This window comes from Prionailurus viverrinus, chromosome F2 (genome assembly GCF_022837055.1).
Source record: "Prionailurus viverrinus isolate Anna chromosome F2, UM_Priviv_1.0, whole genome shotgun sequence".
Lineage (NCBI taxonomy): Eukaryota > Metazoa > Chordata > Mammalia > Carnivora > Felidae > Prionailurus > Prionailurus viverrinus.
Genome location: NC_062578.1, coordinates 44727397 through 44745665, shown reverse-complemented (window position 1 = coordinate 44745665; position 18269 = coordinate 44727397). Strand labels below are relative to the sequence as shown.

At 39.1% G+C, this 18269-nt stretch overlaps 1 protein-coding gene across 1 annotated transcript in view; it reads left to right on the top strand.

Moving 5' to 3' along the window:
• Window positions 1-18269, top strand: part of NIPAL2 (NIPA like domain containing 2) — an 84754-nt gene that overhangs the window by 17212 nt on the left and 49273 nt on the right. Inside the window, exons 2-3 of the mRNA XM_047842476.1 lie at window positions 7993-8061; window positions 9070-9241. Coding sequence (XP_047698432.1) covers window positions 7993-8061; window positions 9070-9241 — 241 coding nt within the window. The remainder of the gene's footprint in view (window positions 1-7992; window positions 8062-9069; window positions 9242-18269) is intronic.

Sequence of the window (18269 nt, the reverse complement as noted above, 5' to 3'; positions counted from 1 at the left end):
TAAACTTCCCATTTAACAGAAAGTCTCAGGTTTTTTTTTTAATTCAGTTATTTTCAGTGTATAAGAGAACTGACTAAATACAATGACACAGAAATGTTGAAAGTACAGTGATACGGAAAGTGGCAAATATCCAAAGAAAGCAGCTACATTATATTAATATCAGATAAAATAAACTTTAAAGGGAAAAGGTTATTGAGATTAAGAGTCAATATATAATGATAAAAGCAATAATTAACTGGAAAGATAAGACAATCCTGAACTTTTATATACCTGCCTAACTCCATAGCCTTAAAATATGTAAAGCAAAATTCAATATATTTAAAAGGAAAGTGGATACATCCATGTTTAGTTAGATTTTTAATATACCTATATTAGCAATTGATAGGCAAAGCAGTCCAAAATTTATTATCAAAGATTTGAGCAATGAATTAATGGAGATAGGTAGATAGATGGATAGAAAAAAATACATATATAATATGTTAACCCAACAATTAAAAATACTTTCTTTTCAGGAGTTCCTGGGTGGTTCAGTGAGTTAAGCATCCAACTCTTGATTTCTGCTCAGGTCATGATCTCACAGTTCGTGAGTTCGAGCCCCACATCGGGCTGTGTACTGACAGTGTAGAGCCTGCTTGGGATTCTCTCTCCGTTTCTCTCTGCCCTTCCCCTGCACACTCTCTCACTCTCTTTCTCAAAACAAATAAACAATTTTTAAAGAATATTTTCAAGCATACATGGAATACTTATAAAACTTGACCATACACTATTAGGTCACAAAACAAATTTCACTTTCCACCATATACTAGGTGAAAAAGCAAATGTTAATTTACACACAGCATATTTTCTGTCCACAACTCAATAAAATTAGAAATCGGTAAGAAAGCAATGACCAACATCCCCATTCATTTAGAAATATTAAAATACAGGCCTCTGAATAATATAAGGTTCAGATAAAAATAATACAATATTTATGAAATATTTACAACTAAATGCCAATGGAAACTGTGCATGCCAAAAGTATGCATGGAACCAAAACAGAGGGTGTACTTAAAGGAACATAGGGGCGCCTGTGTGGCTCAGTCGGTTAAGCATCCAACTTCAGCTCAGGTCACGATCTCGTGGTCCGTGAGTTCGAGCCCCACGTCGGGCTCTGGGCTGATGGCTCGGAGCCTGGAGCCTGCTTCGGATTCTGTGTCTCCCTCTCTCTCTGCCCCTCCCCCGTTCATGCTCTGTCTCTCTCTGTCTCAAAAATAAATAAACGTTAAAAAAATTTTTAAAGGAACATATATAGCTGCACTTGCATATGTTATTATATAGGAAGAAAGAGGAAAAGCTAATGAGTTGAGAGTCTAAATGAAGATGAAAAACTCAGTAAAGAAAGATAATAAAAGCAAATCTAGGAAGGAAAGAAATTGATCTAAATCAACTTCAGGAAAAAGTTAACTTCTCTTCTGGAAGTGAGAAGAGACTGTAAGAGAGCTAGCTACATTGGGAACGTTTTATTTCTCTGGACCAAAAAAAAAAAAAAAGTAAATACTTTGTGTACTAAAAATTATTTTATTGTTTGTAACAACTTCATTAAAATGTAATTCATATAGCATACAGCGCCGAATGCTGTAAAAACACTGGTTTTTAGTACCTTTACAGAGTTGTGTGACCATCACCACAATCAACTTTAAAATATTTTCATCACCTCAAAAAGAAACCTTCCACCCTTGAATGCAAACTGGTGCAACCACTCTAGAAAACAGTATGGAGGTTCCTCAAAAAAGTAAAAGTAGAATTATCCTATGACACAGCAATAGCACTACTAAGAATTTATCCAAAGGATAGAGTGCCGATTCATAGGGGCACTTGTACCCCAATGTTTATAGCAGCGCTTTCAACAATAGCCAAATTATGGAAAGAGCCCAAATGTCCATCACCTGATGAATGGATAAAGAAGATGTATACACACACACACACACACACACACACACACACACACACACACACTGGAATACTACTTGGTGATGAAAAAGAACGAAATCTTGTCACTGCAACAACATGGATGGAACTGGAGGGTATTATGCTAAGTGAAATAAGTCAGTCAGAGGCAGACAGGTATCATATGTTGTCCCTCATAGGTGGAATTTGAGAAACTTAACAGAAGACCATGGGAGAAGGGAAGGAAAATTAGTTACAAACAGGGAGGCAAACCATAAGAGACTCTTAAATACAAAGAACAAACTGAGGGTTGATGGGGTTGGGGGGTGCAGGGAAAATGGGTGATGGGCATTGAGGAGGGCACTTGTTGGGATGAGCACTGGGTGTTGTATGTAGATAAATCTTGGGAATCTGCTCCTGAAGCCAAAACTACACTGTATGTTAGCTAACTTGACAATAAATTATTAAGAAAAAAAAAAAGCAAATAAAAGAAACCTTCCACACTTTGGCTGTCATCCCCAAGCCCTGCATCCTCCCCATCCCTAAGCAACCACTAATCTGCTTTCTCTATTAATAGATTTGCCTACTCTGGACCTTTCATATAAAAGGAATCCTTTAACACATGGTCTTCTGTGACTAGGTTCTTTTACATAGCATAAAATTTTCAACGTTCATCCAGGTTGTAGCATATACCTATGCTGCATTCCTTTTTGTGGATAAATAATATTCCATTGTATGAATATATACTACGTTTTGTGTATTCATTTGTTGATAGACATTTAAGTCAGTTTCACTTTTGGCTATATTATGAATAATACTGCTCTGGACACTTGTGTACAAGTATTTGTGTAGATATGTTTTCATTTCTCTTGGATATATACCTAGGAGTGGAATTGCTGAGTCAAATGGAAATTCCACGCTTAAAATGTTGAGGAACTGCCAGACTGTTTTTCCAAAGTGGTTGCAACATTTAGTATTTCCATCAGCAGTGTATGAGGCTACTGATTGATCTACATCCTCACCAACACTTGTTATTATCTGACTTTTTGATTATAGCCACCTTATTTGGTGTGAAGTGGTACAGCACTGTGTTTTTCATTTGCATTACCTGGTGACTAATGATGTTGACATCCTTTCATGTGCTTGTCAGACATTTGTCTTCTTTGGAGAATGGCTATTCAGGTCCTTTGCCCATTTTTATTTTTATTTTTATTTTTATTTTTATTTTTTATTTATTTTTGAGACAGAGAGAGACAGAGCACGAACAGGGGAGGAGCAGAGAGAGAGAGGGAGACACAGAATCCGAAGCAGGCTCCAGGCTCCGAGCTGTCAGCACAGAACCCGACACGGGGCTCAAACTCACGGACCATGAGATCGTGACCTGAGCCGAAGTCAGATGCTCAGCCGACTGAGCCACCCAGGCGCCCTCCTTTGCCCATTTTTAATTGGGATATTTTTCTTTTTGTCATTGAGTTGTAAGAGCTTTTTTTTTATATATATTCTAGGTACAAGTCCTATATCAGATATATGATTTCCAAATATTTTCTCCCACTTTATGGATTGTCTTTTCACTTTATTATTAGTGTCCTTTGAAACATAAAACTTTTTCATATTAATAAGGTCTAATTATTTTTTCTTTTGTTGCTTGTGACTTTGATATCTTACCTGTAAGAATCCATAGCCAAATCCAAGATTATAAAGATTTATTCCTGCTTTTGTCTGAGAATTTTAGAGTTTTAGCTCTTAAGTCTTTGATTTTGAGTTAATTCCTGTATGTGTTGTATGATCAGCAGCTGTACTATTTTACATTCTTTTCAGCAGTGCACAAGGGTTCCAGTTTCTCCACATCCTTTCCAACACTTGTTATTTTCTGGTTTGTTTTAGAGAGAGGGCTTCAGTGAGGGAGAGAGGGAGAAGGGGAGAGAGAGACTCTTAAGTAGGCTCCACACTCAGTGCGGAGCCCAACATGGGATGGGGCTCAATCCCACAACCCTGTGATCATGACCTGAGCCAAAGTCAGAGTTGGCCGCTCAACAGACCAAGTCACCCAGGCGCCCCTGTTTGTTTGTTTGTTTGTTTGTTTGTTTGTTTGTTTTTATTATAGCCCTCCCAGTGGGTGTGAGGTGGTAGCTCATTGTGATTTTGATTTGCATTTCCCTAGTAATTAGTGCTGTTGAACATCTTTTCATGTGCCTATTGGCCATTTGTATAATTTCTTTGGAGAAATGTCTATTCAAGGCCTTTGCCCATTTTTATTTTTTCAGTCATTTGTGGCTTTAATTTTTTTTAATATGAAATTTATTGTCGAATTGGTTTCCATACAACACCCAGTGCTCATCCCAACAGGTGCCCTCCTCAATGCCCATCACCCACTTTCCCTTCCCTCCTACCCTCCATCAACCCTCAGTTTATTCTCAGTTTTTAAGAGTCTCTTATGTCCTTTGCCCATTTTTAATTGGGTTATCAATTTTGTTGTTGAATTGTAAGAGTTCTTTATGTATCTTGGATATCAATCTTTGTCAGATATATGATTTGCAAATATTTTCTCCCACCGTGTAAGTCACCTTTCACTCCATTAATAGTGTCCTTTGTTGCACAAAAGATTTTTTTTTAATATATGAAATTTATTGTCAAGTTGGTTTCCATACAACACCCAGTGCTCATCCCAAAAGGTGCCCTCCTCAATACCCATCACCCACCCTCCCCTCCCTCCCACCCCCCATCAACCCTCAGTTTGTTCTCAGTTTTTAACAGTCTCTTATGCTTTGGCTCTCTCCCACTCTAACGTCTTTTTTTTTTTTTTTTCTTCCCCTCCCCCATGGGTTTCTGTTAAGTTTCTCAGGATCCACCTAAGAGTGAAACCATATGGTATCTGTCTTTCTCTGTATGGCTTATTTCACTTAGCATAACACTCTCCAGTTCCATCCACATTGCTACAAAGGGCCATATTTCATTTTTTCTCATTGCCACGTAGTATTCCATTGTGTATATAAACCACAATTTCTTTATCCATTCATCAGTTGATGGACATTTAGGCTCTTTCCATAATTTGGCAATTGTTGAGAGTGCTGCATAAACATTGGGGTACAAGTGCCCCTATGCATCAGTACTCCTGTATCCCTTGGATAAATTCCTAGCAGTGCTATTGCTGGGTCATAGGGTAGGTCTATTTTTAATTTTCTGAGGAACCTCCACACTGCTTTCCAGAGTGGCTGCACCAATTTACATTCCCACCAACAGTGCAAGAGGGCTCCCATTTCTCCACATCCTCTCCAGCATCTATAGTCTCCTGATTTGTTCATTTTGGCCACGCTGACTGGCGTGAGGTGATAGCTGAGTGTGGTTTTGATTTGTATTTCCCTGATAAGGAGCGACGTTGAGCATCTTTTCATGTGCCTGTTGGCCATCCGGATGTCTTCTTTAGAGAAGTGTCTATTCATGTTTTCTGCCCATTTCTTCACTGGGTTATTTGTTTTTCGGGTGTGGAGTTTGGTGAGCTCTTTATAGATTTTGGATACTAGCCCTTTGTCCGATATGTCATTTGCAAATATCTTTTCCCATTCTGTTGGTTGCCTTTTAGTTTTGTTGGTTGTTTCCTTTGCTGTTGCACAAAAGATTTTAATCGTGATGGAGTCCAGCTTATCTAGTCTTGTTTTTTGTTGTTGTTGTTGTTGTTGTTGTTGTTGTTGTTTTTGGCCTGTGCTTTTGGTCTCACATCCAAGAAATCATTGCCAAATCTTGCTACCAATTTCTAAACACTCAGCCTGGTAGTGAGTTCAATTCAAACTATTCAGTGAGTGATTTAAAGTACTGAAGTAAGTTATTTCTATTCTATAATTTACTGTTGTAATTGTGGAAGATTTCAAAATTATCCATTCAATCCCAAACTTCTTATGAAACTTTATTTTCGTGATTACTGCCAAACGCATTCGATTATAAATTGAAAGCATGGAAATAGCACAATTATGATACGATTTTTCCCCATGAGGAATAGTGATCAAAATTATTGCCAAGTGCCTTTATTAGGAAAAGAACATTCTTAACTGATTAAAGGCTATGGATATTATATATCAGCTATTAAATGGGTTTTCAACTTTTCTGCTTCATTTTTTAAAAACACTGAATTTCACTTCAGCACATATAATAAAGTTTTAAAACTTCAAAGGCATTTTGCATTCTGAAAAGAGCTCCTTGTGGTTATAATATTCTTTTGAAATTCAAATAACTCCTTGGAATTTGAAGCTAGCTAGGAGTTGTGTACTGTAGAAAAAGAAGGGGGAAGATCCCTGATATCGCTGCTAATTTATCCTGCTAGAAAGATATGATGCTTTTGTGCCTTGATAGGAGCAGTAAATGCATCTTTTGAAGTAAACATGTTCAGCAATGTGTAGAAACTTATTTTTTTTAAGTTTATTTATTTTAAGAGAGAGACAAAGAGAGAACCAGTGGGGGAAGAGCAGAGAGAGAAGGAGACAGAGATCCAAAGTGGGTTCTGGGCTGACAGCAGAGAGCCCAATGTGGGGCTCGAACTCACAAACTGCAAGATCATGACCTGAGTTGAAGTTGGATGTTTAACTGACTGAGCCACCCAGGCTTCCCAAGCACTTATTTTTTAATCTCTTTTTAGTTCTTGTTTTAAACCATTATATACTTTTTCCAGCACGTGTTTTTCAAGAGCCCCTAATTTTATAAAGTAGATGATGTAGGAGATCCAAGAGAAGCCTAAGACATGGTTCTCTTCCCTCAGACAGTTTGCCATCTCTTCATAGAACCTAGTGATGCACATGACATTCTAAAAGAAGAAATAGGGGTGCCTAGGTGGCTCAGACGGTTAAGCATCTGACTTCGGCCTAGGTCATGATCCTGCACTTCATGGGTTCGAGCCCCACATTGGGCTCTGTGCTGACAGCTTGAAGCCTGGAGCCTGCTTCAGATTCTGTGTCTCCCTCTCTCTCTGCCCCTTCCCTGCTTGCACTCTGTCTCTGTCCCCAAAAATAAATAAATTTAAAAAAAAAGAAGAAGAAGGAATAAAGGCACTTACCATGTAGAGTCTGAGAAAGCAAGATCAGAGAAAGCCACAGTGTTTCTCTACAGTCAACTACATCGAATATAAAACTACTTTACCAGTTCCCCATAAGCCGTCCTCATCCCGACCATACCACAGCATATTTAATGGAGTAGTAGGAAAATGTAGTCTACCCCCGATGGAGATCATAGAACTTTAGAGGGAAGGGGATTTTAGAAACATCTTATTCAACATCTTCTTGTTTACTGAGGCCAGGGAGCTGAAATAATTTGCTCAAAGTTACCTGTTAGAAAATAGCAGATCTGGGGCGCCTGGGTGCTCAGTCAGTTGAATGCTCGACCCTTGATTTCAGTTCAGGTCATGATCTCAGGGTTGTGGGATCAAGCCCCATATCAGGCTCTGTACTGGCCATGGATCCTGTTTGAGATTCTCTCTGTCTCTCTCTCTCTCTGCTCCCCTCCCCTGCTTGTGCTCTCGCTCTCTCTCTCTCTCTCTCAAATAAAAAAAATGTTAAAAAAAAAAAAGAAAATAGATCTGAATCTCAGATTCATCCTTTATCTCCAAGGCCAGTGATCTTTCTTTCATACTACAGTCCTCCAGAATATGTTAAGAGAAAGGAGAGAGGGAGACCAGATGGGAAACAATTTTACGGTCCATACTTGAGGCAATGAACACCGCAATCAGGGGGGTTGCCGAGGAAAATTGACAGAAAGGATAAATAAGAAGCACCTTAGAAAAAGAACCTGCTAACTATTTTCTTTATTTTAGTGAATTAAACAAATATCTAGAGAATTCAGTAAAGCATTGAGCTAGTTCTAAAGGATAATATTTGACTAAAGTGAAAAAAACCAAATTCTGACAAAACCACTATTCATAATCCAAATGATCCTGGAAAATGGGTGCTATGTAAATATTTGCTGAATGAATGAACAAATGAATGAATGTATCAACTTAAATTTTATTGTTTTTTTGGGGGGGAGGGGATCTTTAGTAAATATCTTACAAGTGTTACTGAAAAAAGAAAACATTTTCTTTTACAGATTCACCTTTTTGGAGTTTTGCTGGCCATTTTAGGAAACTTGGTAATCAGTATTTCCCTAAATATTCAGGTAAGAAGTAGCTTGTTTTTCTAAGTGTAGTTTGATCTAGGGACACATTATGGCTTGAAGGGGTCTCAGGCACTTTTGCCCTCCTGGGATCCTTTCTCCACAAAAAATCTAAACAATTATATTTTATGACCTCACTGACATAAAGACAAATATATCTTAGGCTGGATTGCACTCACTTTTTTCTTCTTCTAATTTTAAAAGAAATTAATTATTTTTGTGGGCATCTTAATAGTATTGCATATCCTAGGCAAGGTGCCTCAGTAGTTTGTAATTGGTACCACAAATTTGTACCAAAGTTGTTCATAATCTTGGCGTAAACCAAGATTTATTTTTAATGTTCTGTGTTTTCTTCTAGTACTTTTATTATTTTTTTAAGTCTTCAAACATAATCTAGAATTGTATATACTTCATATAAGAAAGTAAGTTCAGTTGTCATAAAATCAATAAGTAAATTGGGCTTTATGTAATGGCCATGAATATATATGTTTCAAATACAAAAAATACTCAAACCAGATGTAAATAAGCATCTATCACCCCAACCCCCAACTATCAAAGCATTCTGCCTTGCTATGTTTATTGTGGTAGCTACTTTGACTCATACATTTGAATCCATTTTCAAAGGATTTTCCTTTAGTAACTTATTGTTTTTATTTCCCGAAATATTTATTTTGGCATCTGAACTTTTTCGGCATTCTGAAAGTAGTGTTAAGACATTTAACTCCTTAACATACTCCTCATCTTTGGAGAGGAAGACTGGTACTAACTTTACAGTTATCAGAATTAAGCAACATTCCTATGTGAGAAGGCCCTTTCCTCCACAAAATTCTCCATCAATGGGAGTCACTTCTACAGTTAATATGTTTGGAACAAGCAGAAAGCCATAGCAATTGCTCTGTAATAACCTGCAAATAAAAGCCATGATGCAAATGCACAGGACCAAAACTTTTCAGGGCAAGTTTTAATTTGTCGTAGAGATATTTTCTTATTTGCATCCTGATTTCCTTCCAGAAATATTCTCATGTCCAGTTGGCACACCAGGAACACCCAAGGCCATACTTCAAGAGTATGTTGTGGTGGGCTGGGGCCGTGCTCATGGCCGTCGGGGAGATGGGCAACTTTGCAGCCTACGGATTTGCCCCCATTACTCTCATCGCTCCGTTAGGCTGTGTGTCTGTTACAGGTGAGCCATTTCTCTGTGTTTTGACAAATAGAAAGTTTTGGACATCAGAATAATTGGCAGAAAAACATACAACTTAAACAACATGCGAACAAAGGAATGAAGTCCTATTTTCTTAGCAGGTTAACTTGGAACGATTATACTGCTGGTTTCACTTATGTGCCATCATGCTGCCACATTAACCACAAAGAAACTTGCATTTTGTAGCTGTAGTATTGATGTTTGAAAGCCTCATTTCCAGTGTGTGCGTCTTAATAAATTAATAGTAACAGCAAATGTTATACCATGCTTTTTAAATCGTTAATGAATTCTCTAAAAACATTTGTACAGTGTTGTATTTTATTCAGATGTTAAGCTGATGTTGCTTGTAGTTAGAGCATTTGATGCCTCGTCTTGACTGCATAGTCAGTATCTCTTTTACACTAAGGATGAAATATTGGTTATTCTCCATTACTATAAGAATGTGTACATTTACGGTAATGTCACAATTAACCTATTTTTCAAAATTTATATGATGTACTAAATATATATAGAAAAGAGAATATGAGATGTTGCTAAAGACTAAAAAAAAAAGAGCAAAATCACTGCGAAAAAGATGAATAAATTTTCCAAGACGTTAAAATCAATAAAAATCCTTTTACTTTTACTCTTTATTTGCTGCTATGGAAACAGCATGTTTCTAAATGTCTGTGAATTTGAAATCTTCACTGAAATAGAAACAAGTTGATGATTATTGTCTGGTAACAGCTAGATCAAGCATAAGATGTGCTCATGTGTCCCGATTTTAATATTTCTCCTAAGAATATGATATTCTTAAAGAAAGCAGAATTTAAACCAAAATAATGTGTATTCAAAGAGAATTTTATTTTATGTTGAAAGTAGTTTCTCCTTCTTAATCATTCAAAATATCTTACTTAAAATACTTCCGTGGTGTACTAGGGTAGAATATTTAGCAAAGAACACTTTTGTAGCTTTCTAGAAATTGTTCAGTTAAAATTACCATACTGTTACTTCTCTGAATAGGCACACAATTTATATAATCATTTACCATTTTTAACATCCCAATAAAATGAGCAATTTTAGTGTATCTTCTTTTTGCTATACATACTATGTATGTGGACATTGTGGATTTCTTTTTTTCTTCTCAAGATCTGACAAATAATAGATAAAAGATCTCGTTATATTGTCACCCTGGGACTTCTATAGGCCCCAGTTATTCTGAAAACGTTGTGTTGTTCTTCATAATGACTGTATATTTAGAGCTGGTTTTTATTTTTGCTTCTTGTTTTGCTTTATGCTTCATTTCCAGGAAGTAGACAAAACAGTGTCCAGGAATATAAACAGACACCTGGAGGAGGGTTGGTACACTCAGTTGAAATTCTGCAGTTATCTCGAGTCACTCAGCACTGGGAATCCTTTCCTCTGGGAGCAAGAAAAAGAGAGCTGGTCCAACTAGCTCAAAGGAAGGGGAGTGTGGCTGGACTTGTTGTAATGGTCAGAGATTTCACAGAAATGAAATATAGCCAAGCTCTGTGGGACCTAAAGTGAGAATTTGGAAGTCACCAGAGATTAAGGTCACCTTGATACCCTTCACAGCCCTTCAGCTGAGCTGCCTGAGAGGCTGCTCCTCTTGGCCTGACTTGCTCAAAGCTCTCATTAGTAATAGGAAGCTGAAGTTTTCCCACTCACCTTAGACAGTGCCCTGTCCTCCCCAAGCCCCCTGTGGGGCCAGTCCACTCATGTTCACACTCTGAGCTCACTGGTTTAACAGGTGGACCTTTCTTAATGCTACATGCTTTGTGTGCTTTTAGCCCCAGTTGATATTTCAACGTTACAATCTTTTTAACAGCCTCCCTCTCTGCCCATAAAATGGTTCAAAGAAGTAAACTTACAGCCTCAAATACAAGCCATTTCCTACTTTACAATCTTTGCAAACTAGTATATGCTCACGAGTAAATATTCCCACAGCATTCCTGAGCTGCATTTAGGTTGTGAAGTGTCGTGGGTGGGTTGTGGACCACTGGTGATTGAGAATAGTCCCCAGCACAAACCTCTACCACCCTGAGGTTCCTTATAAAGATTCTAGAAACTCTAAAGGACCTGAAACAAGAAGGAGAGTATTTTTTAAATAGCCATATCATATGGCTCTGTCTACAGATGAGGCAGAAAAGCGTCCACACTTTTCTGTGCTGGAACTTTCCCCCCACTGTTATGTCTTGAGAAATTCATGAAAGAAATCAAAATTTCCTTCTGAGTTAAAAAAAAAAAAAAAAAGATAGATAGTATACATTGCAGTGTTGCATGGGATGGGAGAGTGCATATTCTTGCCTGGTCTGTCTTCTATCTTTTGTTACTTTTAAAATTAAAAAAAAAAAAAAAGAACGAAAGAAAATTAAAATCCAAAACTTTAAAAAAAAAAAAGCTTGAGCTCTGAAGTCCAGCCGAAGGGTAGGTACTTTCTGCCCTCTTCCTCCCTCTGCCGAGGTGATCTGGTTCACACCAACAACACCATGCTCCTTTATTCCTTTCCGGAAGTGAGGGGAGATACCGTGTGGGTAATCATGTGTTCTAATCTCGCTACCCACAGCATGGCAGGCCCCCTAATATGTCAGACCCGCTGTTTTGCGTTACATAATCAAAATTCCTTTTCCCTTTGTAAGTTTAACTGAACAAATTGTTTTTAGGACTAGTATGTAAGAAACACCATGGTAAGCAGTATGGCTATCTCAGTTTGTGCTCTTCTCACAGTCCTGCCTCAGAGCATCTTCCTTTCTCCTTGCTTTCCCCTTCTCCATGTGTTCTGCCGCTCCTTGCTGACAGGCTCACCTTGCAGCCCCGCTCCTCAGGCCCTGGTTTTACTGGTGGTTCCAACGGAGGCAAAGAGCTCCATAATCAAACAGAGTTCTGTGATATTGGTTTTTTTTTTGGTTTTTTTTTGTTTTTTTTTTTTGTTTTTTTTTACCGTTTATTTATTTTTGAGACAGAGAGAGACAGAGCATGAATGGGGGACGGTCAGAGAGAGAGGGAGACACAGAATCCAAAGCAGGCTCCGGGCTCTGAGCTGTCAGCACAGAGCCCGACGTGGGGCTCGAACTCACAGACGGTGAGATCGTGACCTGAGCTGAAGTCGGAAGCTCAACCGACTGAGCCACCCAGGCGCCCCTGTGATATTGGGTTTTAAATGTCAGCCAGATTTCATTAGTGTCGGGTTTCTGGGCACACTGTCAGTCTTTCAGAGGCAGGTGCAGTAGGCCAGGTTTTTGGAACCTACCGACCACAAAACGTTTTTATATGAAGCATCCTCAAAGGACAGCAGTTCTGGGGCACTGGGCGACTCAGTCAGTTGAGTATCTGACTCTTGGTTTTGGCTCAGGTCATGATCCCAGGGCCGTGGGACGAGCCCTGCGTCAGGCTCACTCAGCACCAGCTCCGTTCCACACTCAGTGGAAAAAAGAAAAGAAAAAAAAGCCTGCTTGGGATTCTCTCCCTCCCTCCTTCTGTCTTCCCCCCCCCCCAAAAAAAAGAGAAGAAAAGAAAAAGGACAGCAATTCTGCAAAAAACCCTTTAGGGAATTCTTAAGGCAGTGCTCACATTAATAATTCTCTAATCTCCACTGCCCGGCACGAGCGAGTGATCTAGCCTGTCTGAGTTTTAAGGATTGGATAATGGGAAATAATCCTGGCAGATCTGAATGCCCAGGCCTGGGTCCAGCTTTCTGAGAATGTCAGAGCCCTAGTATTCTTGCGTCACCTCATGCTTTCTCCCTGAAGGTCTTTCTCACTGGAGAATACGTCCAAACGCTCATTCTGACTGATAGGCTAGTTACACTGGCAGTGTGGTTAGTTCTAGATGTTGACTTGTGTTTGTGTTTCCATTAATTAAGAAAGCTTAGCGGTTATTTCTCAATTTCGTCTCTAGCCTAGGCTGGATATTTGTCCCAACCAGACAGGGCAGTTGAATGGTCCAGAACATGAGCTCTGGGGCCACACTGCCAGGGTTCAAATCCCAGCTCTGCCGCTGGAAAGCTCTGTGGCCTCATACAAGTTATGTAAACAGGTTCATGCCTCAGATCCCTAACCTGTAGAGTGGAGATACAAAGACTTCTTACCTCAGGGGGCGCCTGGCTCGCTCAGTCGGGGGAGGAGCGTGCGACCCTCCATCTCAGGGTTGTAGGTTCAGGCCCCATGCTGTGTGTCGAGATCCCTTAAAAATAAAAAAATAAAGAAGAGTTCTTACCTCAGAAGTTGTCCTGGGGAAAAGCAGAGTAAACACAAATGGCTAAGAACAGTGTTGGATACGAACTGCAGAGTTTGACATGTAGGCAACACTAGCTACTGTCACTGTGATTTATAATTATTAGTATTACTTAGAAACAAAGCTCATTCTTCATAAGGGCATCCCTTCCCACGCCCCCAGAAGATGGCTGATGATTAAATTCTCTAAAATGGAGGAACCAGTTTAAGAAATGCTTTCCATTGTTCTCATCCATGTAATGGCTCATTTTCAGGGAGCAGAAAAGTAGGATCCTCACAGCTCATTTGTTCAGCCATGGAGCAGCAATTACCCCTTGACCGTTCCACATGTTTCCTACTGAAATGTGTTGGAAAATACCAGAATTTCCAAATAACCTACCAAGACAAAATACATTTAAAAAACACACACACACACAAACAAAAACAGGGGCACCTGGGTGGCTCAGTCGGTAAAGCGTCCAGCTTCAGCTCAGGTCATGATTTCACGGTTTGTGGGTTCGAGCCGCCCATCAGGCTCTGTGCAGGCAGCTCAGAACCTGGAGCCTGTTTTGGATTCTGTGTCTCCCTCTCTCTCTGCCTCTCCCCCACTCACATTCTGTCTCTGTCTCTTAAAAATGAATAAATGTTAAAAAATATTAAAAAAAAAAAACAGACACAGAAATTTGTCCTAGGAAAAGCATAGCAGCCTAAGATGTGAGTGTAACTTTCTGTCTTCTTGCTCTGGCTTCCTATCACTTCTGTTTACTTGCTAATTAACTTCAGAGAGGCTGAAGGGCAGATTTCTTTCAAGGTCTAACTGCAATTTGAGAATGTGTTTTTAGAGAAACTGTTATACCAAAAATCTAGTAAAAAGAAATAAGTTGGGTATTCTGTGGAGTTTGTAGTACAATTTTAAACTACTACTAATCCCTCCCTCCCCAGAAGGTCTTTCTTGGCTTCTAGACTAAATTAAACAGGCTTATTCTCTCTGTTCCCTTAGCACCCTACAGGGCCCTCTTCTTGTCTACATGGTGTCTTTTTGTGAATTAGAAAAAGGCAGCCTTTCTCGTGATACGTTATTTCTGTTTGTCTGCAAATTACTGTGATACAGTGATTTCATTAGTACAGCATGCTTGGGCACCATCTGTCATAGAATTGTCCTGAGAGATATACAACTCAGCAAGATGTGAGATGTGGGTGGTGCTTCCTCAGATTTTGTGTCTTTGTGCACTATACAACCTGCTCAACCACACACAGCAGCCCTGGTCCTGCATTTCCCCTCCAGCAACTCTCATCATGCTCACAATGACCTGTTTAATACCTGTCCTTACCATTTAACTGAGACCTAGGAGATGTGCCTGCGTGTGTCTGCTTGCTTTCCATCTGCTTCCTCCAGGAAAGCGTAGTACAGGAAAATCACACAATACAGCTTTGTAGAGCTGGTTTGAATTTGAAGTTTGATAAAATGAGGATAGGATGTTCTGTTCTTGGGTGTTGGAAGAGAAAAACATTTGCTTAAAAGCATAATGGTTAAGCATTTCATTGCAAGGAACTCATGGATATTCACTTTTGTAAATACTTAAAAGTCTTTAAGCCTGTCCTTTGGGGGTTAAGTTAGATTATTTGTGTATCTACAAAGTACAGGCTTTCATTTCACATTTTCCTTTTTTTGTTCATCCTCATGACTGATCTATGCTGTGCTGTGCATTGAGAGATGGTTAAAAATCATGAAGCCATCAACAACCGAAAGAGTTGAAGTCACATGGAATTAAGGAGATTCATGGTAGACCTTACTCGATATAAATTTAATTTGTGGGGGCACCTGGGTGGCTCAGTTGGTTGAGCGCCTGACTTCAGCTTGGGTCATGATCTCGCGGTTCATGAGTTCAGACCCCACATCGGGCTCTGTGCTGACAGCTCAGAGCCTGGAGCCTGCTTCGGATTCTGTGTCTGCCTCTTTCTCTGCCCCTTGCCCACTCATGGTCTGTCTCTTTGTCTCTCTCAAAAATAATATCCATTAAAAAAATTTTTTTAAAAACAAACAAAAAAACCAAAACAACAACAAAAAATTAATTTGTGTAGGGGTGGTGAGGGAGTGGAATATGAAGGAAGGTTGTTGTAGGGCCAGGGAGGGTGGGAGAAATAGGACATTAGAAGCACCAATGACATTTCTCTGTTCCGTACCTCTGAGAGTATATTGATTTAAAGTAATTTGAAGAGAGTTCACAGACTATATCAGCCTTTTCCAAGTTAAATTCAGGCAGTAATTTAGAAATAAAGGCAAGAAACAAATATTGAATGAGCATCCACTATGTCAGGTAATGTATGAGACACACAAACTTGCTATTTTACTTCATTAATGCCCAGATGTATAGAAGTGAGTAATGAGTAGATGAAATTTGAGATGAATTGTATGAGATCAAACACTTGGCATTTTACGTGGAATGATAACATCGATAGCAGCGAGATTTCCTTGGCCCTCAAATAATTTCCTAAGAGAAGTAGTCACTGTGTGATGGGCTAATTTGGATGAAAGTTAGAGAGCCAAATGCCCTGAGAAAATGAGGAGAGAATGAGACATGTGACTCTTAAGTCTTTTCCATCTCCAGTTTTCCCTAACATGCTGGCTGTGGCCCAAATGGAAATTCATGATGTGGGATATATGTTGTTTCGTGTATTTCTGTTGTGCCGTGATAGAGCTGTAAGCTGAAGTGTGTCTGTAACCCATTAGACGATGGTCATAGTGTAGCCAGAAAGCCCTGGTGAGGCCTTTTTGGAACTCTAAAGAAGTCATCTCAAGCAGAAACTTTGGTCTCCAAGATTTTTATTAGAAACAAATGAAAGGAAGCATAAACAGACCAATAAGCAAGTGACCTGTAACATTCCACAGACCTAGATGCTACGAATTCTCTCTGTCCTTTGGAGCCCCGTGCTTAGTGCCAGCCTGGATGAAATCACGAGAGCTCTAAACCGCATGGGCTGCCTGTGGGCACTTCACGCAGACGTTTATTTTCATGTTGGAAATATGCAGAAAATATCCCTTTCTCAGTGGCTTTGGGTTGTCTGCTCCAGCAGATTTGTCCCCAGACCAGCCTAAATAAAATGCGCAGAATTAAACTCTGAAGTTCTCATTTTATGTCTGCTCATGCACTTAGCTGAGAGCATTCCTAAAACCTAAAAAACTCTATTTGAAAGGTCTTTTCCACCCATCCTGACTTTTTGAGGATGTGTTTCTAGAGAAGTTGCTACTGACGAAGTAATGTGCTATTGAATTTATAATACAGAGTTAATCCTCTCAGCGACAGAGTTTTTACTTTTTCAGAGTCTTTTCAAGCTTAATCACTAATGTGTGTCATGACAAATGCAGAAAAGAAAGGACTGTTGTTCTTAATCCAGGTACATTTCCTTGTTTGAAATTATACAAATTACCTTTGAATAATTTCTCCAGTATCTTCAATAAGTGACACAAGCAAATTTTATATTAATATGAACAACTTGACTGCTGCATTCCTGCCGGTATGGGTGGTAGGACTTTTTTTCTCTATCAAGAAACACTTTTCAAACTCTCACATTTTCAGATTTTCAAATCCTAACTCCATAGAGTATGTGGTAATTGACCTACTTTTCCCCTACAGTTCTACAACAGGGAATGATAATTTTGGGTCACTCAGTACCTCCATACAGTTAGAGTTGATTGAGCCTGGGAGCACGCTCAATGTGTCCACATGTTTGAAGCTTGATGGTGAGTGACGGGAAAGTGCTTTCGTGGTTTGCTTTTTAGCAGTACAATAAAGTTGCCATTGTAAGTGGTCAGAAACCACAAGCCAGATATTTACATGTGAGGATCTGTTTGTAGCATTGTTATATAAATATGTTCTTTTCATGTCATGGGTTATTTTTTATGAAATGGTTTCCTTTACTACTTTGTCTTCTACTTGACTATATTATAAAGATATAGCCTGGCTTCCCTTCAGATCACAGAGGCTAACCAATGAACGGAATGTACACTAAATGAAAATTGATGACATTTTCATTGCAGACTAGGTGAGATTCCAAAAACCGGTGTCTTGTAGATCAGATCTGTGCTATGTTTTGTTTGGCTTAAGCAATGCTTTTAAAGAATACAAACTAATTTTCCAGTTTAAAAACTGGACCATGAAACACAAAAAGTGGTTTGCCTTAAAGAATCAGATTTGGTAACCCTGGACTTGCATGTGGCTAGAGCTGAATTATGGCTGCTACTTTTCACTGATCTTGTATATTCCAAGTCACCACGGCCCTACTGCTCCCCACAGCTACAGCTCCCCGCCCTCATCACACCAGCCCCCCAACCTCATCATCACACCCTACCACCCTTCATCGCCCCAGCCCACCATCTTCATTACTTTTTTCCTCTATAGAGGATTGCCTACTTGGCCCCTGTATGCATTTGAATTTGTAACCCATGGACCAAGGGTTTGTTTGTTTGTTTTGTTTTGTTTTGTTTTTTATAACTGAATCAGATATGAATATTATAGCCATAATCACAGATGAGTAAAGTGTAATTGTTTTAATTTGGGGTTAAATGTGTCTTTTAAGAAGTGGTCACAGTTGCATGAAAAAGAATAAAATACCTAGGAGTAAATTTAACCAAGGAGGTGGAAAACCTGTACACTGTAAGTGTAAGACATTGATGAAAGAAATGGAAGATGATGCAAATAAATGGAAAGATAGTCTGTGCTCAAGGATCGGGAGACTTCATATTGTTAAAATGCCCATACAACCCAAAGCAATGTATAGATTCAATGCAATCCCTATTA